The 25,773-nt window shown below is 41.8% G+C and overlaps 1 protein-coding gene across 2 annotated transcripts; it reads right to left on the reverse strand.

Annotated features, from left to right (window-relative positions):
- Nucleotides 1-4,187: 4,187 nt before the first annotated feature.
- Nucleotides 4,188-25,576, reverse strand: taf1 (TAF1 RNA polymerase II, TATA box binding protein (TBP)-associated factor). Of its 2 annotated transcripts, XM_080040399.1 has the most exons (40): nucleotides 25,281-25,576; nucleotides 24,847-24,961; nucleotides 24,576-24,699; nucleotides 24,353-24,469; nucleotides 23,500-23,625; nucleotides 22,674-22,912; nucleotides 20,667-20,885; nucleotides 19,842-20,084; nucleotides 19,501-19,756; nucleotides 19,180-19,287; nucleotides 18,909-19,076; nucleotides 18,590-18,717; nucleotides 18,261-18,368; nucleotides 17,964-18,137; nucleotides 17,692-17,865; nucleotides 17,494-17,598; nucleotides 17,209-17,409; nucleotides 16,610-16,751; nucleotides 15,429-15,559; nucleotides 15,266-15,346; nucleotides 14,565-14,714; nucleotides 14,345-14,464; nucleotides 13,875-14,050; nucleotides 13,227-13,459; nucleotides 12,455-12,662; nucleotides 11,570-11,741; nucleotides 11,198-11,409; nucleotides 10,908-11,016; nucleotides 10,706-10,804; nucleotides 10,421-10,598; nucleotides 9,817-9,884; nucleotides 9,406-9,528; nucleotides 9,183-9,275; nucleotides 8,994-9,078; nucleotides 8,794-8,861; nucleotides 8,554-8,670; nucleotides 7,418-7,513; nucleotides 6,520-6,736; nucleotides 5,893-6,064; nucleotides 4,188-4,933 (listed from the first exon to the last, which is right to left on the reverse strand). In XM_080040399.1, exons 2-40 carry the CDS (start codon nucleotides 24,958-24,960, stop codon nucleotides 4,705-4,707), a joined length of 5,883 nt encoding a protein of 1,960 aa, XP_079896525.1. In that variant the 5' UTR covers nucleotide 24,961; nucleotides 25,281-25,576; the 3' UTR covers nucleotides 4,188-4,704. The 2 variants fall into 2 exon arrangements, with proteins under 2 accessions (XP_079896525.1, XP_079896526.1); XM_080040400.1 differs by lacking the exon at nucleotides 7,418-7,513.
- Nucleotides 25,577-25,773: the final 197 nt, after the last annotated feature.

The following is a 25,773-nucleotide window of genomic DNA, read 5'->3' on the forward strand; positions in this document are numbered from 1 at the left end:
GGGTTGGGACTTCTACAGACGTCCTGTGGTTTTCTATGGCACTGGCGATGTCTCTGTGGACAAAACACCTGTCCGCAAAGCACACCATACCTCCGACAGTTTAGGTAATATAATAATGAGAGCTTTTTCTTCAGCATGATCAAGGAAAAAGAAATCAGGAATCAAGCTGTAGAAATAACCCATTATACTGCACACATAGGCAACCTCTACGTTTATCCCCAAAAAATTATTTTATATAATATATTTTAATAGTATATGTTTTGCATTTATTTATTAATCAACACAGATAACAATGAGCTCAACATCTACAATGACTCCATAACATCAAGCTACAGACTGCATGACATGACAGATGTCCACATCATGGCTCGTATACAGGAAGCCAGTGAGTATAGAGCAATAGAGTGATTTGATGATCTAGTCTAGTACACACTGCATAGTACTTGATTAAGGTTGGATTGCGTGTGACTTTGGTCCATATTTTCTAGGTTTAAGAGAGGGCTATGTTTCCCCGCCTGACACTGCTTCACAAAGGAGAGGCCCCCAGCCTGGTTTGTCGTCACCAAGGTCGGTAGCAAAGCAGGACTGCCAAAGTCCAAAACTGGCCAGACTCCAGCAGCAAGTCACCCAGTTCAAGCTGCTTAAACTCGCCCAGAAACAAGGTACACAGAGCACCCTTTGCTACATTATCTGTATTAATTTTTTTTTTACAGAAAATCTGGCTCATTAGGTTTAAGTGAAGGGCTATGATTATGCATTTTCTTGTGTCACTGTGGGGGAAGAAGGGAGAACCCACTGTTCCTCAGTTGAAATCAAGTTCCCTTATTTCAGCAGATAGCATGACATTTAAAAGCATCCAAACTGTAGTGCTATGTTACGTTTGAATGTTTCTCCCCTCTGATTGATGAATTTTTCCAGTTTGATGATAAGTCAGTAAAAATATGTTGTAGTAGGTTTTGAGAAACTTTAGATTTTTGCGGTGGAAATTGTACGAGTGAATCAGATGTGAGCCTGATGTGTTTTGCAGCGACTTCACCAGGCCGGGCTAGGTCACCTCTGAGGACCAGCCTCCGCTCTCTCCAGGCTGTCAGGAACAGCCGTAGTATGGACACCGAAGACTACCAACCTGCTGACCAAATCACTCAGCCACCAACAGGTTGGGATCTGTTTTCTTACATTAAAAGTCACCTATTATGCAAAAAGCACTTTTTCATGTTTTCCGAACATTAATATGGGTCCCCAATGTGACTAGAGACTCCCAAAGTACGAGTAAAAAACAACCCTCTCTATTTTTTCTCCACCTGCACCTATCTGAGAACCTGTGTCCGAAGACCCCAGTCAGATTTCCATATGACATCATAAAGGGGAGAAATCCCGCCCCCTCATTACCAATTTAACTAGGCAATACCACCTATCATAATCAAACCCAGATTACAGATACAGATTCAAACGGCAGTCAGATTAGAAAGGACTAGGCTTTTTGGAAGTCAGGGCTTAAAGAGACATGCTCTAAAAGGAAGCATTTAATACGGAGGCTGAAAAGATGAGATTTAGCAATGACACTGTAAGAAATATAAAGGTTTTTTGGGACATTACACCATGTTCTAGTAGGAACCCCAATAACAATTTTGAACCTGAAAATGAGCATAATATGTGACCTTTACCAAAGTTTTCTATACATTTCTCTTAATACTAATAGTGTCCCCAGGTGCATCATCTGTCAGACAGGGGTCGAGCTGCTGGTCCCCATCGTTCTCTGCAGGACCCAGCAGCTCTAACGGCCTGCTGCGCCCGGCGAGAGACTCCTCGGCCCGCGTGCAGAAGCTGAAGCGCTCTCAGTCTGCCAGTCCCTGCAGGATCCCTCACCCTGCCAAGGCACACCTGTCTGTAAATGGACGTGTCTTTGCCTCACCTGACAGGTCCACCAATGTGGCTTGGGGCAGGAATGTGCTGTCCACTCAAAGGTGAAAGGGGTCAACAATGAGGCCCTGATGGTAATTTGAGGATGAGGCTAAGTTAAAACATATTTTCCTGTATGAATAAATTTACTTGTATTATTTCCTGCAAAATTATATAAATAGCTTTATATTGTGAAGGATTAATGTGGTCTGGGATCTTCTTGGGAAGTTATTTTTGACTGAAACAGATTGTGGACAAGGACGGCAGAATGTGTAGCTGCCAATGTTCCAAGCAACACCTGCCAGCATAGGGCTTTTATATTTAATAATAGCAAAACCTAATGTGGTGAAAAACCCTGTGTGGTGAAATCAGACCGTTTGAATAAAGAAGAATTAATGTTAAAAGAAGTTTGGAGAAAGAATGAAGAAATATCAGGGATACAATATGTGGTTTTGCTTAAATGCTGCACTGCACCTTCTTCACCGCTTTTTATATTCTTAACATGGATCCATAACATGCTTGGATAGAGGTACTGGCACAAACAATAAATGTGAGCAATTCAAAGTTTATGAGTTTATCGAAGCAATTCTTGTAGATATTCAGCGCTGATTTGAATACGGAAGTGAAGTCAGACTCACTTAGCAGCAGAAAAGGCTGATTTTGCCGCAGACCTGTTGCAACAGGAAGTGTGCAGTTTACCATCATGCAAGAAATACAGAAACAGGTGATGTGTGCAGAATAGGAAGTGTTTTTTTTTTTGTTTTTTTTTAAGGGCGGGGATCGAACCCCCAACCCTTTGATCATCGGCCGACCCACTCTACCAACTGAGCCACAGCCGCCCACAACAAGAGGTTTGGGTGTAGTTTCCTTCCTAAAACGTCATTCATTACTACAATGGGTGGCAACACTTTGCTAATGTTTTCGTTTTGACAAAATATTGTATAGTCTAACTATATACCGAACATTTCACTGTGGTTTCAACATCTTTGTGTTGTTGTTTTTGTGAAAACTAACCAAATGCTCCCAAAAAAGCACTTTACATCCAAAATTCCTTAAATAACCTACTGATGTGGTTATACATTTTGGTAGAAGCTGTTGCTCCCACCTGGAGCTCCCATTGTGTTCCACCATGTCACCTGACGTCCAATGTTATGTCTACATTGCTGTGGTTTTGAAACCGCTGATTCATTGCAGATATATGAAGTCAGTTTCTCTTCGGCACCCTTTGATCTCTTGCCTGCTTTACATGCCTGAATGGGAGTCGTTAACGTGCTCTACATGCAGCACTACTGACATGTTTAAGGAATGAAGTCAAATGTTATTCATTGTGAATTGGTTTTTACTTGCTCAGATGATAAAGTTGTATTTTGGAGTTGGCTTGTAAGCCCTCATTAAAATAAACATAAAGTATTGAGTTGAGAACACCTTTGGAACAGAGGCATTTAACAGTCAGTCTATTAGAAGTCCAGTTTGGTTTAGAGTATCATCTGCTGTTCATAATGTTTATGCTGGAACTCAATATTCTCAATAAAACATATCACCACCTATGAGGAAAACACTCGAAGAAATATCTACAAAGCTGTCATTCTTTATGCTGATTAATATAATTTACTATTCATTTAGAAGACAGTGATAAAACAATCAGCAATATCAGGAAAGCAGTTTTATCTGTCAAGATGTTTCATAGATAAAATTAAATCATGTTGTTTTACCCTATACTTTTATTTGTTTAGTTGCTGTGAGCTTTGTGCCCTCACCTGTGTAAATAAACTGAGCGTGTCTCTAGTGGTGTGTGTCTTCTGATTACAATGCCAGGACACAATAGGAAGAACCATACTGGAGGAGGAAGTTGTTTAAAAGAAGTAAAAAGACAAGAGGGGGTTTACCATAACTGGCTATCCTGACACTTTCAGCTAATGAAGGAAATAGTTGCTAACAGAGTATTGAACATGTCAGTATGGAAGCTGAACTGCATGGACCACAATCCTGATTCACTCCTAACTGGATCACAGACAAGAGCGCATTTTAGTTCCACCAACTTCATTCAATTAAGTTATAGCTTGGGTGGAGGATTTGGGGAGAAAATGGCAGTTGGGATAGAGATTCAAATTCAAATACCTCAACCGCTTCACTTGTTCTCTTTGGTCCCAGTCGTGCCAAAGTGAATGGACAGTCCCAACAGCCAATAAGAACAGAGAATCGAAGCCTCGCTCTGATTGGTCAAAGTGTACAGCTCATGTTAACTTTGACCAATCAGAAATCTTATACCCCAGCTTTAAGTGAGGTTTCAGCAATCGAAGAGTTAAGTTTCTATAAGTATGACTAAACACAGACTCCAGTAATGAATGTCTTCTGTAAATTACCACAGGCGAGGAAACTCATTTATGATCTCTACCCGCAACACAGTTTTTTTTAGGAAGCGCTTTAGTTCATCTTCACTGTGTTTATTCTATTTTTCCACACAAGTCATTGGGGTTGAAATAGTCACTGAACTGTTTGTGAGTGTGAGATATAAACAAGATTAAAAAAAGGTACAAAATAACTGATACAGAAGCTTTCATGTCAAGATGTATCATCATGGTTCGAAAAATATTCACGGGACATATAAAAAGGCAAACTGAAATGTACAATGTGCTGGGTTGTATCCTATACTGTAGGTACAAGGAAGAAGATATTAACATTAGCCAACATTTACAAAATAATGTACAACACGCTCTCTTGGGAAACACATTTTCTCACTTGGATCAACAACAATGTTTTTCTTGATACTGTGTATATAGTAAAAAAAGAGAAGGGTAACAGTAGCTAGTTGTCAGAGTCTATGTAACTGTCTCCCCCTATGGATCTGAACTCTTCGCTCTCCTCGTCTTCGCTGAGCTGGACCTGGGAGAGAACAGCTGGTCCTCTCCTCCGTGCTTCATCCTCTTCTTCTTCCTCCTCCTCCTCTTCTTCGCTGATGCCGTATTCCTCTCCGTTCCCCATGCTCGAGGGCTGCAGCTGACTCCTGCTCTCCGGCTCCTCGTAGCTGCCGTAACTGGAACAGCAGAATTGAGATGTACATTACATATAGAGCAGGAGGATGAACATTTATGTAAATATGCATGATTTACGTATTTAGTCCCCTTGACAGGTTGATGTTAAATTAACTCATAAAAAACAGAATGACGATGTTTACTAAATTCTTCGTTTTTAGCCTTGGTAGAAAATGGCGACATGAAATAAAAACCTTGGCTTTAACTGCAAATCAATGCACTTGCCTTAAAGTGCACTGCTTTAATTTTTTTTTAAACATAACTAAACAACAAAATATGAAAAATAACTAGCTGTAAATCTGTATTATTGTAAAGCATTGCCTTTGCCCATCAAAACAAAACAAAAAAACAACACAGACTTCTCATCGGCCTAAATGGGTTGAGAAGTTCCAACACAATAAATCAATAAGAAAAACAACAGTAAAAGAGTACAAGAAACAAATAGCCAAACAAAACACAATGTTGCTCCCGACGAACCAGGATTTGGGAAACCAAACACGTAATAGGACTGAAGGTGTTAAGGAGAGGGGGAAGACAAACTGAAGTCAAACATGGGGTAGCTTTTATTTCAATCTGTATCGATCACAGGAAATGCAATGACAAGCTGCAGCTGCTGCGTCTACTAAAGAGAATGCTGGTCACGTTCAGCATTTTTATGACAGCAGTGAGTAATTTAATAGTCAGGAGCAGCCACAGTGAGATGTTAAGATGAAGAGCTGCGGGGGACAGACAGTAAATCAACTAGGATTGAAATCCTACAGAATGAGGCCTCACCAATATCATTTGGAAAATAACCATCTACTGTGGGAATATCACATTTCATCAAAGATGAAAAAAGAAATCTGAAAGCTTATTTTCCATGAAGGAAAATCCCAAAAGTGTAATAAAAAAAAAATGACATTGACATTTCAGAGGGCTTTAATTATCTGCATTGTCATTGGCTCGCGGGGGCCAGTCTTACCTGATATTGCTGTCTTCCATGTGACGCACATCGGGCACATCCCCTTCATATGACATCATGCTCTCCTCCTGCTCCATGCCCATGCGCGCTGTCTCTTGAGCTCTGCGTGGAGGTGCAGGCCGCATGTCCAGCTCTCTGTCTGAGTCGCTGCCACTCTCCGACAGGTGTATGGCTGCAAGGGAAGGAACAACCAATCAGGACATACTGCATGTCTACAAGAGATGACTGTGTTATTCCATTTCAGACCATATCATTGCATATACATTACAGCAATAAAACTATTTTTTATGAATGTATTATGTTAGTTTGCAGTTTCAACATACAGTAGCCTATATGTATATTTTATATTTCACTATAGCTTTTTGTTCTCTTATTTGAACTCTAAGCCCTGTTGTTTTACCTTAAACCTGTTCTGCTTTGTTTTGTTTGGTAATCGGTTTGTTCCTGTGCCGTGCCTTGTTTTGTGAAAATTTCTGCTCCCCTTGTGTTGTCTTTCCATCCTCCTGCCCCTTGCTTATTTGTATCTTTTAAAGCCGTTTTAACACAGGGCCCAGGGCACTACATACAGTATAAAGAGTTACATTTGGGCTTATGCTGCGGCCGCCCCAGCACTGAAGGTGGACTGACCTGAGAAAGGGTTGTCTCCCTCCTCTTCGCTGGCCTCGTCCTCCCCGTCAGACATGAGCAGGTCCTGGTAGAGCACGCTGGCCTGTGGCGGCCGGTTAGACCCCCCGTCCTCCTCTTCCTCCTCCTCGTACTCTTCCTCCTGGTCGTGCAGCCGTCTGTGAGGAGGCAGCAGCATGTCCTCTTCGTCATCATCGTCCTCCAGATCTCCGTCCTCCGCCTAAAACGAAGGGATGAGACAAATAACTGGTGGATAAATAACTCTGAAGTAGGTAAGAAAAAAACAAATCTTTTTAAATGTATTTTCAGGCTCTATACGTCTGAAACAAGTTCAAACGTAGGAAAATATGGATTGTGAAATAGTATCGTGAGAATTAACACTATAGTGCGTAACTTATTCATGTGAATTAATGTCAGTTACATTCAAGCCGTCGCCAAATGAGTTGACACAGAGTTGATTAAGCCGACAAAGCTTGCAAAACTCTCTCTGTATTTCTCAGTATGGCAGCGTTTACCAACTGGTGTCACCACCACACCCCTCCCCCCCTGACACTGCCGCAGGAGCTCAAGAACGGCAGCAAAATGTTTCGGTCGTTGATTCTACTGCTAAGAAAACACGTGAATGTACAGCAGATGGCATAAAATCCGTTCGCGATCACCGAAGGCTACACCGTTTTTGTAATTACCCAGAATTCCTCGTGGGGGCTACAATAGTTACGCACTTTAGCTTAAAAAAAAAATACTTAATAAATTTGAATTTTGGAAAAAAATAAGCCAATTTCAACTGAATAAAGCCACACAGCTACAATTATGAAAATTGGAGAATGGTATGTCTTCGCTGTATGGATGTTTCCGCAGTGGGGACCTAGTATAACTGTTCCAATAAATCTGTCTTTCTTACAGGAGCGGGAGTCTTGGGTTTGCCATCATATTCCTCCTCATAGCCTTCAATGTCCACATCAGACTCCTCCTCCCCGGGTCTTCTGCTGTGGCGACCCTGAGGGGCAAGATGATGAAAGTTCTGAGACCCCTCTTGTCGAAAAGACAGAGACGAGACGCGGTTCTACGTTTTTCACACTGTGTGGCTCTCTGTAATGTTTCGGGTGTAAAGAAAAAAACAACTTGGGATGCCCTGAGGCTAGTCTGAGGGGAGAGGTGGCATGCAGGTTTTTTGCGAGCCTTATTTGAACTGTCTCTCTCTCTCCATACCTGCCCCCCTCTCTTCTCTGGAGCAACCACTAGAGGTCCCTCAGAGAAAAGGCTGCTGGTCTCTCGGGGCAGACTCCCTGAAGGCCCGCTGTCAAACAGATCAGCAGGCTGGACAACAGCACACAGAGCGCCCACACACACACACACACACACACACACACACACAACGGAAGGACAGGACAAGACGGCAGTAGCAAAAGGGAGGGAAAAACAGGACGGGAGAAAAAGGAGACACTACAGGTGAAGACACTAGATTGAAAAAGATGAGATGTGAAAAAGTCTGGAAAGTGCAGAGAGTTAGTGCAGAGAAACGAGTTGAAGAAATACAAAGGGCTAGGGAGCACTACAAGGTGTGGTGAAAGGAGAAGAACGCACGTCTAAAAGTTTAAAGCCTCTGCAAACCTGGTCTAAAATAGTAACAATCAATATATGATACCAAGGTTGGGTATCTCAATAAGCTTTTACAAAAAAAAACACAGCTTTTTTTACTGTCTATATCGTTTGACAGGACTGTGTGGGCTTGGCCGTATTGTATTGCAACAGCCAATGTTTTCGTAGAACAATTTGGTCAGAGAATCAAAGAGAATTCAAAATATTAATTGTGAAAAAAATTATTTAAACCCGCCTCATCTAAACCGAATTTCTGTAAAGTATCTAATATCTTGCTATCATGCAAACGAACTCTACAAATTACAAAGAAATATTACGTGTATTTGAGTTTACAGGGGCTTTAAGACTACCTGGAGCTGACAGTGCAGCAAGATATACACAGGAAAGCACCGTTTGCCAAGCTAGACAAATAAAAGCTGTAATGAACTGCTCTCCTACCTGTGGTGTGTAAGGCCCAGGAGTCATGGGGTCCAGACACTCCAGGTCTGCAGCATCCAGAGCAGCCTCTTTGGCAGTAGAGATGTCCTTCTCCAGCTGGGTCAAGTGCTCGTCATACTGGTGGCATTAGAAAACAGGAGATTAGTACAAAACCGACTGATGTTATTCTTGCTCATAATTCAATTCAAGTGCATGAATACACCTTCAAATAGCAAGCGGAAATGCATAAACTCAACGTACCTCCGACAAGGTTTGCTTGCACACATTGACAATATCCAGTGCTGTCTTGGTGTAAGGACTGTCTGGGCCTGTTGAAAGACAAACAAAGACACAATTAACAATATAACTTTATATATAAAGTTCTAATTTACGCAGTCATGCAGGTTTAAAGAGAGATCGAACTCAAGAGCTCCTGATAAAAATGATGTTAACACACTCACCGTTGTATTTGATACTGTTGGCGTGGACGAGGCTGACATCTGAAAGGAACACTTCCCGGTTCTGGTATTTGTGTTTGGAGATGTTCTATGTACACAAAAAATAAGGGGCATTTTCTGTTAAATGTCTTTTTTTTTTAAATCGCACATATTAAAAATAACCAACGAGTATATTATATTTCAAGCTCTCACCTTGCGGACATTCTCCAGATCCATGGGGCACACGATCACCTTGTAATAATCCGGCACAAACTTTTTGTTGACGGGATGGTGGAACGGCCAGGACTAAAGTGAGGAGAGGGGATCAAGGAATGAGAGGCAGAACATGTGCTTATCTGCAATATCTATTCTAAATCAGACAGTGCTCTCAAATTGATAAAGAGAAGAAAATTGATGAGAAAAAACGGGGACTCACATCAGGAACCACCATCATTTTCTGGGTCACGATGTTGTCCAGGATGAAGGAGAAGGCCACCTGATCGTCATCGTCCAGCAAGGGGTTAATGGCTTTCTCCAGCCTCACCAGTCTGTCCTCCTTCTGAACACACACACACACACACACACACACACACACACACACACACACACACACACACACACACACACACACACACACACACACACACACACACACACACACACACACACACACACACACACACACACACACACACACACACACACACACACACACACACACACACACACACACACACACACACACACACACACACACACACACACACAATACACATAAACAGGTTTAATATGGAAATGGAGGGGCAGAAGGTTGTGAAATAGGGAAAACATTGACGTTGACACTCACCTCCTTCAGTTTAGCATCGCACAGGTCCAACATGGACTGTGCCACCTGTGTGATTGGATGCTTTGCCCCTGGTGGAACAAAAACAAAAGAACGGTCTTGATACTTTGATGTGGGTAAAGTGGCACTGAGGATATTTCAGTTTTTTCTAGCAGCCCACCAGTGACTGCTGTTCTATAGATCTTTGCCAGCGCATGCTTCAGTTTATGAATGCGAGCGAAAAAGAGACCAAAGGATGCGTCGCAGTGAGCTACTATATTTATATGTGACTATATGTATGACTTATAATGGTGATATGACGATGGTGAATCAAAGTAAATTTTGAATTAGTACCGTTCATAAACACAGGATGTTCCAGACTGCATGGCATAAATCGATTTATATAAGTTCACAGGGAATCGTACCCTAGCAGAAAATAACGAAATAAAAATTGTTTTCTTTTCGCTGATGGTCTCGTCTTCTGTTTATTACCATCAAAGGAAAAATGAGACCGTTTCAATGAACATTTAAGAGTTCCTCATAGTCTCTTTAAATTGAAAGTTTCACTGAACACATAGCATGAGCAGAGTCTGTCTTCAAGAGAGGTCAATTAAACTTCTGACTTTACCATTGTAGGTGCCGCTGTTTTTGACGATAACTTCCACTGCTTCACGGAACTCCTCCCTGGACGGGTACAGCCGCTTACGCACGTTCTCCCTGAGCGTCTGCAGGTCCATGGGCCGCGTGATGATCTTATAGTAGTCCTTCACAACCTTGGCATTGACTGGCGTGTGGAATGGATACGTCTATGTACAAGAAGAAGTACAAAAGATGAGATGGTTAAGCAGGTGAGTGCAAATAACGGAAACGTTGTTTAGGGGGATGAAGTGTGTGTGTGTCTGGCAGATCTTACGTTGGGGTGATCCCGCATGTCATTGATGATCATCTCTAGCACAGAGGACAAGGTCACCATGGGGTCAGTGCGTCTGCGGTGGATGGCCTTATGTGGCTTCTGTGAATATTAAGAGAAAACAAGTGTAAAAGGGAGCTAAAGTAGCTAAAGGGACCCTTGGGTTCAAAAAGCATTAAAACAAGCTGCTTATAACATTACTTACATTGAGGTAGTCGCAGTGCACAGCGTTGCCTACGCGCCTTTTCTTCTTTGGCGGGAGCTGCTGCTTGGGGAACTTGAGAACTAAAGATTTTCTGCGCACTTCATCGGCACTGTAGGAGAAAAATAAATTGTTAACCATTCTTTAATAGTTTATGACTCTTTTGGTCCATAGATAGAATTTTATAATATGCTACGGTCATTTATAACTGGGATAATTGTGCATACACAGAAAAAAAAACTGCACGTATAAGCAGCATCCATAACAAAATAAGAGGAGTAAGGATCCACTACCTCTCGATGAGCTGTTTGCCCAGCACGATCTTGGTGCCCTCCACCTTGATCAGTTCCTCATTGTCGTTGTGGATGACGGTCTTCTCCAGCTCCTCCTCCTGCTCCTCCGTCATGGCGACGGGGTTAGAAGGCGGGGCGTTGGTCTGGTAGTACAGCGGGCAGAACTTGTTGGTCCTCATGTGGCCAATGGCTCCGCACGCGCCGCACTTTAGCTAGCAAAAAAGAGGCAAACATTGAGGAAGACGGAAAAATAATCTGTCCGTGCTTTATAATAATGAAAAGCAAATTAGGTTAACCAGGGTGCCAAAAAGCTGGTGAGGAAAAAGTGAAGGTATAGTGAAGTTAAAAAAAAAAGTGGATGGGCATACTTACTTTTACCTTGAGGTCCGGTCTCTCTTTGACCTTCTTGGCCTTCTTCTCCGGAGGTCCCTTGATCTTGTCCTTCTCTTGGTTTCTCTTCAGCCTCCTCAGCTGCTCCTGAATCCTTCGCCTCTCCTTCCTCATCTCTTCTCGGTGCTGCTCATCGAAGAGGGCAAACTTTTTTCTGCAGCCACAAAGACACAAAGGAAGTACTGGCTGTTAAACGCTCACTGGTTTCAGTCTAGTCGATGGCAGGGATCCAATTAAGCAGCATTTCTTCGATATAAACCCTCTGGCTCTCTCCTTCATGATCTCCCTTCATCTCCAGCTACAGAGAATACAGCAGCATAAGGCTGACCTGCTGACCATTGTTTAAGGAGGAGGCCCGCCCCAAAAAAGAACCCCCCTCCCTCTCTGAAGTTCAGGGTGTTATACTTTTTTTTTTGTATATATTATTTTATATATAGCACCCAAAATCACAACAGAACTCCTCTATTAACAGTCACTTTTCATAAAAAAACAGGTGCTCTTTTATCAAATAAACCAAACGTCTATGTTAGATATCAAACTAATGTGCTTGTTTCAGTGTCTACTGCGTTGCTTTGCACATTTACTTTCTTTTATTTCTTTACTTTTGAATGGACATGTCTTTATTTTTTTCTAAATAAAATAGAATGTTGTGAAAACCTAGTTGTATAGAAATTAGGTTATAAAATATAATGTAAAGAAGAAAAGAAAAGAAAAAGTTAAAGAAAAACCCTACTAATTTTTTTATAATTATTGTTCTAAAATGAAATATTTGAGCACCCTAATCCAGCCCGGGTACCACCCCAAACCTAGGGGAAACACTGAACAAGCACGACTTTTAGCATATTTCATATACATAGGGGCCCTCACATGAAATCCTCATCCTTGGTGGTTCTGATCCTGGTGTAGGCGTCTATGACTGAAGACTTGCGTACTGTCTCACAGCGGACATATTCCTTGCCGTCTTCATCCCTGAAGGTGCGATAGATCTTGAGTCGCCGCCCGGTGGCCGCGGAGTTTAGGCTGGTAACGGAGGAAGTGTCATCATCCTTGTGGGAGCTGACGGACAGGGAGCTTGCTATATATAGTGAAGGGAAGGAAAGCTTACAGTTAATAGAGACACACACACACACTATTTCTGAACTTTAATCCAATCATCAAATCAAATAATTTTTTAATTTATATTGCTAACTATCTCAAATAGCCATTTGCCTCATTGGGCTTCACAGGCCACACACAATATAACCCTTAAAAAGGTGGTGTCAGCGATTCTGGAGAATGCTTGTTGTAAAAAAAATTATTTTTTTCCAAAATCATGAATATCTCCTCACGATCTGCTACATCTACTGTGTGTGAGCTGGAAAATAATCTGTTATTGTTAATAAGGTTAATACACAGTCCAGGCTCTGTAAACTAGCATGTAAACAAAAGGTATGTATGTGTCCACCTTAGCTAGCAACATGCCTGTTTACAGAGCCTAGGCTGTGTATTAAACACAGATTTTTTTCTCCAGCTCACACAAAGTACGGACAGGTAGCGGGGTCGTGAGGAGAACTTTACCCGGGAAAAAAACTAACAGAGCTCATGCAGATATGTCTTCAGTGCACCATCTCACTGACGTCCAGAAACACAGAAGACTCACACAAGCCTTTTCGGCGCTCCTTGCGTCGCGTGTGGTCTCGTTCGCTCTCCTCGCCCATCAGCATCCTCTGCAGCTCCTTCCTCTCCTGCTCCTCTCTCTCGCGGGACAGCTGAGAGCTGGTCTTCTTGTTCTGCAGCATGTTCTCAATGTTCTTCCCCATCTCCTCAAAGTCACTGTCCTCAGCTGAGCTGCTGTCTGTGTCTGTGGACAGCACCTCTCCAGACTCCAGCACCCTGTGTTGGTGGGGTGCAACAAGGGAACAAGGAACTGAATGTGTGCTCAGACAGAATCCTTATCAACACATATAAATCTAAATAATATTCCAAATATGCACTTTAAAGAATGCTGTCCTTCCTGGTTTTACAGAGTTCAGATCCCTGATTACCAGCCACTGCACTTCTGTTTGTAAGTGTTTCATTTGATCCCCCGTTTTTTACATGTTATCTTTATTGTTTTGCTTTAACTGACTTCCTGTCTTTATTTGTTTAACTTTTATCCTTAATTGTACCCTATGTTTTTATTACATCCTGTCTGTTTACCATTTGTGATTCGGCATATTTTGTTGTATGTACTTTTAAACTGGTCGTCACTGCAAACCTCAGTGTCCTTTGAGAAAAATAAAAGTTGATTGATTGATTGAATCCTCACTTGTTCTGCAGGTCAAAGATCCTCTGGCACTCTTCCTTGTATCGCTCCTGGTGCTCGGCCACAGAGAAACGGGAGCCTCGGGCGAATTTGCTCATGGGTCCCTCGCCTGAACGCGCCTGCTCCGTGGACATGGTCCTCACCACGTCAATCACCTCCCAACGAGACAGCTTCTTGATCTGACACACACGTACAAACATGTAATTACTTTAACAAGTATGAAAGAATAGACTATTACAGAAATGTGGCCTATTTGATGTTAATAGGTTGAGTTGTGTGAGCCGTCAATTTTAACGCCTACCCATTTAACTGTTCAAAAGTTTTTGGGGATGTGGACCGACCATCAACTATCTACATCCAGTAGGCCAGACAATTCAGAAGAAACCAGGGATCTTCTAATTAGGGCACATCCTCTTGAAACACTAGGGTGTCTTACATCAGTTTCCAATGCTTGCATACCAGCCTTGTCTTACCTCTTCCTCTGGAACACCAAACTTGCGCAGCAGCTGCTTGGCATTCTTCAGTGAGAGTCTCCTCAGATCAGCGTCTGTCCCCGTCACTGTCTTCTTGGCAGGCTGTGGCTCTTTGTCATCCTGAAAAAAGACACACAGGATCAAATGGTTTAGACCCTTCTTATTTTACACAAGGCAGAACATTGGGATGGGGCAGACTTTTTGCTTGAGAGGGTCTGACCTTGGTTTGAGTGGGCTTGTTGGGTACTTTGACGTAGGAGAAGCCCTCTCCACAGCCCGTAGGATCAGCCACTCCAGTGACCTCCAACAGGCATTTCCCCTTCATGGCAGAAATGAAGGCTCTCGTCGTGTTCCAAGGAGCTGTCCGCACCTAGTGATGTGTGAGAAAAGGTTAAGGGATTGTATATTGCTATCTGTCATGGGTCATGTTAACCATTTTTCTTGTTTCTGTCAAATAAAGCTTTGGAGCTAAAATCCAATGTTAAGCCACTGTGCTTCTCCCTAACCAGTCTAAACCTGTCTTCATGGGTCCCTGTCACTTTTAGGACTAATTCTAACATTTTAGGAAATGCACCCATATGCCGTCTTGCAGAGAGAAAAGAGAAAAGATTGGATACCAAAGACCTAAACAACAATTTGTGGTTTTGCCTTATACTAAGACTCCAGAAGAGCCTGCTGTAGAGTCACAAAAAGGCTGGTGGTAAACACTGTAAGTAATGTTACTGCCCGGGCTGACGCATTGGTCACACATCTCGGTGTGTGTCGTTGTTGAGTATATGCTAGTTAGGGAGCATTCATGGGTCATACGTCATTGTGTCGCTATATCGTGATAAGAAAACCTTTTTTTTATCCCGAACAAATGTTGTGCTGTGATTCTGGAAAACTTGACGCTGCATTACGAGGAAGCACTTGGATCAGTACCTCGTCATCGATCTTCATTTGAAAGTCCTCTTCGTTCTCCTCGTCTGGAGCAAAGAAGGATTTCTCACCATATCCAGCATCCTAATGGGGTGTATTAACTTTTAATGTCACAATAATCACTCATGTTATCCACCTGAAGTTATAGAGGAGCAGATACTGTTACCTTGAGTCTCTGCTCTGCCACCAGCATGCTATAGTAAGCGCAGCACTGCTCTGGAGACACCATGGCCCTGATCTCCTCCTCTGTAGGCAGCCTGAAGTCAGGCTTCAGCACCCACCAGTTAGAGTCCATCCCTGGCACGAGAATAACACACTGGTTAAGACATTTTTCTCTCGATCTTAAAAGGTGGAGTCAGCGATTCCGGAAAAAGCTTGTTGTCAAAATCAGTGAATATCGCAGTACCGGTCCAGACTGTGTGCGATGAACATTTTTCCAGTGTTGATGCACAGCCTAGGCTCTGTTAACGTGTATGTTGCTAGCTACGGTGGGTCCCAAACAAAGGATATATATATATATCCTTTGTTTACATACCAGTTTACAGAGCCTAGACTGTGTATTAACACCTGACAAGCATTCTCCAGAATCGATGACTTATATATATATATATATATATAAAATCCGATTTTGTATTTTATTTTTATAATTATAATTATGAAAGACATTTTTATTTTAAAACTATAGCTATGTGATTTAGCACACATTAATAAGAATGTAGCAATAAAAAGTTGAATTATGATGTTCTTCTGTATACCGTTTAAAGCAGATTTATTGCATTTTTGTATATTTGTTGCTCTTCAAATTGGAATTGCTCTGTTGCTTAAATCTTCCTAACCTTACACATAACATCACCACCAACAAAGAAATATATAATAATTATGATATTGAACAGTATCGGTATCGGCGGATATCCAAAACCCAGATATCGGAATCGGATAGTACTGAAAAAGAGTGGATCAGTTCATCTGTAGTACTTTTGTTCTGGCCAGAGTCTTCATTTATGTATGTAGAACTTCTTGACAAAGAAACAGGATTGCAGAAAGTCATGACTTGCTGATGTTAGTACTGAAACAAACCGTCCTTATACTATTCTTAAGACTACATCTTACCTCCATAGTTATATCCATAGTAGTTGTACATAGTTCTTTCCCTGATCAGATGCCTGTCTGTCAATTCAAGGCACACACACACACAGCTGAGCTCATGCAGCTTCCAACGGCACTCTCTATCGCCTCAACACTGCCCTGATAGAACACAACTAGTTGGCTGAGGTTAGTACGACAATGAATGATGGTGGTTGGATGGTGGACACAGTGCGCAGAGCTTATGAATATCGCATGGTCTACCTGTACGTTTGAAGTCAGCGCAGAGTTTGAGTCGTTTCCTGATGCTGCTCTCTGAGTGCGAGGGAAAAGCTTTCTTTATGTCCTCCATGCGAATTCTCCGGGGCCGATCCTTGCTCTTCCAGAACAAGCGGTAAATGAACACCTACGGGACGCAGATGGGATAGCTTAGCATTTGCAACAACAACAATGACTGAAGTCTTCGGGAGGGGGTAAAGTAGGGCTGCACGACTCTTGCTTAAATGTGAATCATAATTTTATAGTTATAGAGTTTATATCACAATTCTCTCATACATTTTTTTTTATATAAATATATAAAATCAACTGACACTGACGAGTGCTAACTAAAGTTAGCTAAAAACAAAGAATGCAGAGTAACAGCTTTAGAATACATAGTATGAAAGTCCCTTTGGACAACCAACCACTGTTAAAGCTTCTTGGTTAAAACACAGGTCTACAGTATCAAGATGTTCGGGCTTTCAAGGAGGAATACTGGCAAGTTACCACGTATATAGAGTTGTTTGCGTAAAGTATACCTTAATAGCTTGCTAGATTTTTTTTACAATTAATTGTGCAGCCCTAGGGGTTAGGCCAACACATACCTGTAGGAAGTCTCTGATGTGAGTATTGGCTCGTTTGGAGTTGGGGCCTGGAACCTCATACAAGGGGCACTGCTGACCCACCACCATAATGTCCACCAGCTCTCTAATGTAGAGGCCGTGTCGCGTTCGTAGAACCAAGAAGTCAGTCTCTGGCATCTTGTGCACGTAGATTGGAGCACGGAAAAGGTTGTTTTCGAAAGCCTAAAAGAAAAAACACATACAGTCTCATGGTTTGTAGATTTACCCTTATCTGAATACTGCATGTTTGTTTGTGATGGTGCTGACCTGGAGCAGCTGTCCCGGATGCAGAGAACCCAGGAAAGGGGATGTGTGGCAGTAAACGGTCTCTCCATATTTACAGTCGGGTGCCCCGGGATCCTTTCCAGGTTTCTGAAGAAAACAGTAACATAATGTATCTTAACGACTGAATTTGAAAAGTTGACCTTCAAAGATCCTTTAAGATAAAAAAACAAACACACCCACCCTTTTGTAGTAGTTTTTGATCTTGGTGGCCATGCCGACTTGCATGATGAGAGGGGCGTATTCTTCACTGTACTCGGCCAGGATCAGATCTCCATCTTTGCCCGTCAAGTCCTGCGGGGTTCGCATAAAGAACATGTCTCCTCCTCCTGCTGCCTGCCGTTCCTGCTCCCGCATCTACACCAAAAAAAATATATATACATATAAACTCAGTGTTCCATTGACGTGGCAAAACGCAAAATAGCTATAGTGTTTATTTTTGAGCAGGGCCGCACCTTGGCCTTCTTCTTTATGTGCTTGAGCAGCGGCTGTACAGGATGGGGACCCGGCTGAGCCAAGGCTCCGAATGAATACTTCTTCAGAGTGGGCCGATGGAACTGCCGCAGCTTCATAGGGCCCATGTGCGTGGGGAAGAAGGGCTGCCTCAGCTCCAGCGCCGGGATGGAGTGCTGTTAAATACACAAAAATCAGCGCAATCAAATGATAAGACATATGCTTCACGGGTTATGACTCTGAATATGCATGATTCTGTTTGTCTCAACATTCACATTATCTTTTGTTTTTGTACATACCTGAATGATGTTGCCACCAAAAGTCCCCCTTAGGCCCTGCTGTTTGGGGTAGTAGAACTCATCATTGGACAGGTTCCACGGGTCCTTCATTTCAGGCTGGGACATGTTCTAAGTTGAGAGAAAACACATTTCCCACTGAAAATATTGTCATTTAAACCCTATGCTAGTTACTGCTCACACACAATGGTGCTTCAACAAGAACTTTGTGCACATCTGCATCATGGAGCAAGGATCTTCCTTATTAGAGACATATTTGACCATTTTCTGTTTCAAATGACACATTATCTCGACTGAAGGAGCAGACCTTGACACCTTGTAGTGAACCCTACCTGCTGTGGCTCATCTTTTATCACGCCAGTTTTCCCCAGCAGGATGCGGCTCTTCTTCAATGCAGATTCCTTCTTATTCTCCTTCGACGGGGAGTGGGAAGTCATCTCCTCTTTTTCATTAGGCATTTCTACAAGAGACAACAGCAGTCCAAATACGTTGTCTAAGGATACACATTTATTTGAAAGAAAGTTGACAAACTTCAGAAAGCTCTTACTAAATATATTTTACATCACAATTCAATGAAAAATGTCAGTTTTGTAAAAAGCAAAACAGAGGCGATGAACCTGTGGCATAATAAGATGGGACTTTGGAATATACCTAGGATGATATTTTCATCGTTAGGATCCAGTGTGAGAACCGGCGGCATGAGCATGTGATCCATCTCCTGGTCGTCCCAGATGATGTTGTCTTCCCAGCGTCCGTAAACCAACTCCTCGCTGTCAATGGGGAAGATGGAGAACCAGGCAGAGTCTTCTTCATGAGAGGCTGCGGAGAAACAAAAACAAAATAAAGACAATGCAGTAAATTAAAAGGAAGGCCCCTCCTCCCCCCAAAAAATAATCTATTATCTATTATCTAGTATACTCACAATGATGATCATGGCTGTTTTTGTCCCGTTTAGAGCCAGAGATTGAAGGCGTTTTGGGCATGGGTGGCGGTGTAGGTGGCACCAACTGGGAATTGCTTCTCGTCAGACCTGTAAGATTATACACATAATATTTATTTGACAGACATGGAATATTTAAGCTAGCTGCTCAACCATCATTTATCACTGTACACTTACAATTTTAGAATGTGCTTTTAAGTTGTGTTAATGCTATTCTGGGTACAGAATGCTTTGTGCATAAAAAATATTTTGAAAATTAAAAAAAAACAAGATTTCCTCCAGTAGTTTTTCCTGACGTCTTACCCTGCTGTGCGTTATAAGCGTTGGCATTGCGGGTCATGCTGGATGGCAGCCACCCTGCCAGACTAGCTCGCTGCGTCTTGGTGCCCTTGTGTTTCACTTCCTCCCCGTTCCAGATAATATCGTCCTCCCATTTCAGTTGAGTGACCATCAGGAAGAGCTCATTCTCAAGTGCTTGTTTGTCCTTGTCTCCACTTTCGTTTTCATCATCGGCATCAGCAGCAGCCTCATCATCGCTGCCGCCGTGCCGCCTCAGAAACTAAGGATATACAAACAGAAATAATATGAGAAACAGAATTTGTATCATTTCTGTGGCTCCATTTGTCCATGTCTTGGTAGTATACCTCATGTGCAGTCTCTGTGATTTCCATAGGCGTGTCCTGTTGCTGAGGGTCACTGAAGTCCTCTTCTTTAAGCTTGAAGCCGTAGTTGAAGTTGCTTCCGTCCTCGGAGACGCCTAACATGTCGTACCAGAGCTGGGCAGGACCGTATCTCCATTCTGCCACTCTGGGTCGAGACTCCGCCTCCTTGTCTCCGTCACCGCAAGTCTGTGAGAACTTGGATTCTACGGGAGCCATCATGGTTATCTGGACGGCAAAGAGACAAGAAACACGTCAAGTGGGTCCGAGACAATGCCAGAGTACTACAAGCTAGGGCTGGGCGGATAACACGATCTCCGAAGTGGAATTCAATAAAATTGGTTGTTAAAAACAATTATAAACTTTGGACATTAATAATCTATATGTCATTTTCCTACCTAACAGCCTATCACAAAGCAAAAAAGAAGAGCAATAGCCAGTACACACCAATTTCCAACGCACTTGTTTGAGCTAAAAGCGGTGAGGGAGTTAAATGATAAAAAAGGTAACACAACGTACTGTACATTGTACGGAAGCGGTTTGAATAGCTGAAGATTGATTAAGCACAAAATAATACCGTGGGCAAACTATGCTGTCGGTCGGTGCCAACAAAGCAGCTGTTAGCAGTGTGATCGTGGCTGAAAAAACAGCAACAAGACACCCTACACATATAGCGTGTTAAATATTGATATCAATCAATCAATGTGGAAAAAAGGATTGTGATATTATTTTTTCAGCCCTATAGCCCAGCCCTACTACAAGCTGCCATTATGAGAGCCCACTATAGAGCTTTAACACTGGAAGACTTACCTCATCATCAGAGAGACACTGCTCTGGGGGTGGAGGGGCCGCGTACTCGTAGATCCAACCGGAGGTCTTCTCCAGGCTTGGCTGCTCTGCTGGCTCTCCCTCTGGAGGAGGGGTCCCCGGCTGAGGGTCTCTGTGCTTACGTTTCTTCTTCCTGCGTGCGCTCCTCCAAACCGACGGCATGTTCTTCCCGGGACCGAACAGCCGTAAAAACCTAAGGACCTGGTAGTACATCAAGAGGCACAAGAATAAACAGTATTTGACCCAATACAGAAAGGAGGACACCTGAGTACATTAATTTGCATTGTAGTCATGGTGTTTTGTTGTATGTTGTTGTATGACCTGTATTTTTGTATGCAATAAATACATGTTTAATTGTTTTTTTTTCTGTAATGATGTGCAATTGTAAAGTAGGGGAATGAATACATAAGCATTATGCTTTTGACTACTCCTTCTCAAACGCATCCTTTTCTTTTTGTTCTTTTAATGGATCTGACTGATTTATCTATTGTTGTGTTTTATCTTTGTGTTTTTATCGGATTTTTTATATTTTTCTTCATTAACAATATGTTGATTCTTCGATATAAATAATACAATCTATCAAAATCAACTCAAGATATCAGGTGATCAGTGTACTCATTGCTTTTTAAGATGATTTTAATTACTTCTGAAATGAGCAAATTAAAAAGGTGGTTTGACAATAATAAATTATCATTGAATTTAAGCAAAACAAAAATCATGTTGTTTGGAAATTGTAATTTAAATAGTGATATAAATGTCAAGATAGATGGTGTTAATATTGAAAGAGTGTATGTAAATAAATTCTTGGGTGTGACAATAGACCACAAGCTATGCTGGAAACCTCACATAAATCATGTTAAATCTAAACTGTCACGAAGCATCTCAGTCCTGGGTAAAGCAAAGCATATATTGGATCACAAATCATTGCATATTCTTTACTGCTCAATGATCTTACCTTATTTAATTTACTGTGTGGAGGTCTGGGGGACCACTTACAAAAGCTCACTGCTACCACTAGTCACACTTCAAAAACGAGCCATAAGAATAATCAATAAAGCTGGATATTATGATCACACCAACCTCCTCTTTTTACATTCCCGTATCATAAAGTTCAATGACCTGGTTGAATATCAAGTTGCACAAATCATGTTCAAAGCTAGAAACAAACTGCTACCAGGTAACATTCAAAAACTTTTTTTTGACAGAGAGGGTGGTTATAATTTGAGGGAACAGTTAAACTTTAAGACACTGGCTGCACGCATGACTTTAAAATGTCATTGCATTTCAATTGGTGGTGTGAAACTGTGGAATGGTATGAGCACGGAGTTAAAGCAATGTCCAAACATGATTCAGTTCAAAAAAAAATTCAAAGCAATGATTTTTAACAGGTACAGGGATGAGGGAGAGATTTAAGACGGAAAGTATATGTATGTGTGGATATGGATATGTGAGTTGTACAAATATGGAGATATGGACGTATGAATTGTGTTGATGCATATGGTGGATGTATTTTTGTATGGATGTATGTAGTGGATATTTCATTTCATTTTTCGTTTGACTTTTGTTTATCCTCGGGAGACCAATTCAGGGGTGTCCCTCATTTGCAATGGCGTCGAGTATATATGGATATATGGATTGTATAAATATAAAAAAATATATATATATATAAAAAATTATTATAAAGTTATTGAGCTGTGGAAAAGGGGTAGGATTAAATAAGTTTATACTTCTTCCTACTCCTTTTCAGGCATATCAATTCAATGTTATGTTTATTTTTTGTTTATTTTGTTTATTTTTATTTGTGAAATCATTTGAACATATTCTTTGTGTTGTGTTTTCATGCTTTTAGTTTTTCTTTTTTTTTGATATGTCTGAAATAAAGTTTAATCAATCAATCAATCAATCAAATGAAAAAAAGATACCTTGGGGGCATGTGTCATGAATGCTACATTTCAGCATAGCACATTGCTTATATAAAGATTGCTTTACCCTTCCAGGCCTAAACTCTGGGAAGAGCTGTGTGACACCGGGCAGTGCTTTGGCAGCGTCTTTCTGCATGATGCCAGCCAGAGGGAGGGTGAGCATGTCAGGAGGCCCTCCAGCCCCCAGGCCCGGGGGACGGTCTGTCTCTGACTCAGAGTCTGAGGAGCTGCTGAAGTCAACCTTATCAGCCAGAGAGGATGGGGCGATGATGGAGGGCAGGATGATGCCATCACCCTCTTCCCCAACTGTGAGGAGAGACAGTGACAATGGTTCACACAGCGGAAGAAGAGAAGATCAAACTTCCTCTTTGGACGTTAGTAAATGAAAACTTGTTTTTTCAATCTAGCCCTGAAAAATACCCAGCGTGGGTCGAAACCAGTCAACAATCTGAACCAATGACAATGCAATCCAGCTACACGAGGAACCCTTAACAAATTCACTTCCTCACAGACTCAACAGTTGCAGCTTAAAGTTGGAGTCAGCGATTTTGGAGAACACCGGTTGTCAAAATCCCATTTTGTTAAAATAGGTGAATATCTCCTCATGATCCTCTACCTGTCCATAACTGTATGTAAACAAAGGGGGCCCACAGTAGCTAGCAACATGTCCATTTAAAGAGCCTAGGCTGTGTATTAACATCGGATTTCATTTCAGCGTGCGCACACACAGTACCTTCAGGTAGTGGATGATGAGGAGATATTTACTGATTTTGACGAAAAGTGACAACAAGCTTTCTCCAGAATCGCTGACTCCACCTTTAAACCTCTGTGGCAGCAGACGAGCCAAACACAGTTTCTCTAGAGGGACTAATTATGAGTAAACATGTTCTTACCAGTTGGGCTCGGAGAGGAGGGTTCCTCTTTCTTATTAGCAGGTGTGGTTAGAGTTGGCGGCGGTGGAGGAGGCATGAGCTTAGAATCGATATCCTCGCAGTCGGCATCATAGTCATCCTCATCATCTAAGAATGAGAAATTTGAAATTTGTTTTGTTAAGGCTGCTGCCATCCGTAACAGTTTTACATTGAAATTGATGCAAAAGTAAAGAGAAATTCGACATCAACATTGGACGACGATTGAAAATAAATTGCTATGCATTGGAAAACAGTAAAAAACGGTTTTACCCGGTGGCGTAGTGGATAGAGTGCGTACCATATTGGCTCAGACCTTGTTGCAGTGGTCGCGGGTTCGAATACGACCCGTGGACCTTTACTGTGTGTCATCCCCCCTCTCTCTCTGTCTCCCCCATTTCAACTCTTTACTATCAAAAAAAGCTTGAAATTGGGGGCGCCCTTAGCTCAGTTTGTAGGGCGTCCCTTCCATGGGCCTCGGCCAGCAGCAGACCCGGGTTCGATTCCAGCCCGCGGTTTTTCTCTCCATGTCACTCCCCTCTCTGCCCCATTTCAACTCTGTCTCTACACTATCAATAAAGCATAAAAATGCCCAAAAATATCTTTAAAGAATTTTTTTTTTTAAATATTGAAAATGCCAAAAAAATAAATAATAATAATAATTTTTACTGGGGTGTAACTACACATTTTGAAAATTTTGATTTTTTTAAATCAAAGTATAGGTGATATCAGTTTAATAGATTTAAGAAGAAAATAAATTGATAGATACATAGATCTAACTTTTAATTGAGTCAAACAACATCCAAACACATATAGTAAGAGGCTATGGGTTCATTACCTGTATTCCTGCTGGGCTGCAAAGACCCCATGGCCTGACGGTACTTCTTGGTCTCATCCTCGGCGACCTCACTGATGTCAGAGTAATCCACTGCATCGTCGTTGTTTTTTACCCAACCTGCATGAGGATTATAGTTACATTGGAGATGTCAGTCACCCTATTATGTTGAACCCCAGTCTGAATGAATTGCAAAGTTAAATTCTAAATGTCAACCAACCCTTACCTTCTGCATCCACACTACCGTTGTCTTTGCCATCCAGTTCATCGTCCTCCTCATTGGCGGTGATTTCTGTGATGAGTGAGCCCAGACCCAGAGAACCCAATCCAGCCAAATGCTTTTTGGACTCCTGGGGGTTGAGAAGAAATGACAAAAAGTTCAGCAGCAAGAATGCTAAATGACCTGGTTGTAAATAGTTTCTTGTAGAAAATAGTCCATGGTGTATAGTTTCTACAATGAATCTTAGAAGTGGGAAAGTATCTTTAAAGCACCCTACATTGTCCAGGACACTGTCATCCTCCAGCTGTCCATCTTCGTTGATGTTTCCAAAGAGGAAGCCAGTGAGAGAGAAAGGACGATCTTGGTCCTCGTCGCTGTCTGAGTCCGACATCCTGAATACACAATATTTACATTGACACTTTAGACATTTGTCTCATCTTGTTATACTCGTATCAGAGACAGACATCACTCTGTGGGAGGATACTGCCGAAGAGTGGCAACCAGACGGAGTTTGATAACATTACAACCTGTTGAGATTTCAGTAACGTCACTATTTCTCCCAATTAAATCATTACATTGTAACTTCACTATGTAACATATGCAACGATGAAGTGTGTTCATCGTTAGCTGGCGGCGTCCGCTTAAGTAAAGCATGATTGCCATCTATTTTTATGATGAAAACAAAATGTCAAAGATGCAACCTACACTTACCTTTAAGGAGCGAACTTCAGATGATTTAACTCCGAGTTTAAGCCAGTTTTTCTGTCTATAGGACGTTTATGGTAAGGGCAGCTCAATCTGACGAAGGAGCTAAGTTAGCTAATGTTTGCTGACAAAATAACTTGTACGTTAACTAAAATCTATGTTAACATCTCCCATACGTGTGTCTCTATCAGCTGTGAGCTTAAAATAAATAAAAATTACAAAAATGCATTGAGTGCAGCCTTAACAGAGCCAGGTTTCGTGTAAACTTTTGTTTTTATTTATGTGTGTCTGGTATTGATGGCGCCTCCGTTAGCTTAGCTAGCTAGCGCAAAGTCCAAATGACCCGGATGGAAAGGATGAGGCGTTCAGGCACTCCCAGTAACGTGGTTAACTCCCTAATAGGTCCATAAAAAACTCCCTTCGTCACAAAGGAGAGTCATTTTTAATATCCGGAATATTTGTTGGCATTCCGTGGACTAGGCATGCAAAACAAAGCGTT

This window comes from Ammodytes marinus (assembly GCF_949987685.1).
Source record: "Ammodytes marinus genome assembly, chromosome: 14".
NCBI classification, from domain to species: domain Eukaryota; kingdom Metazoa; phylum Chordata; class Actinopteri; order Uranoscopiformes; family Ammodytidae; genus Ammodytes; species Ammodytes marinus.

Coding starts and splice junctions, on each gene's coding strand:
- taf1 (XM_080040399.1), bottom strand. CDS start 24,960: ATGTCGGACTCAGACAGCGACGAGGACCAAGATCGTCCTTTCTCTCTC. Junction 14,465..14,564: donor ACAAGCCCACTCAAACCAAG/GTCAGACCCTCT, acceptor GTCTTTTTTCAG/GATGACAAAGAGCCACAGCC. Junction 8,671..8,793: donor GCAAGCAAACCTTGTCGGAG/GTACGTTGAGTT, acceptor TAATGCCACCAG/TATGACGAGCACTTGACCCA.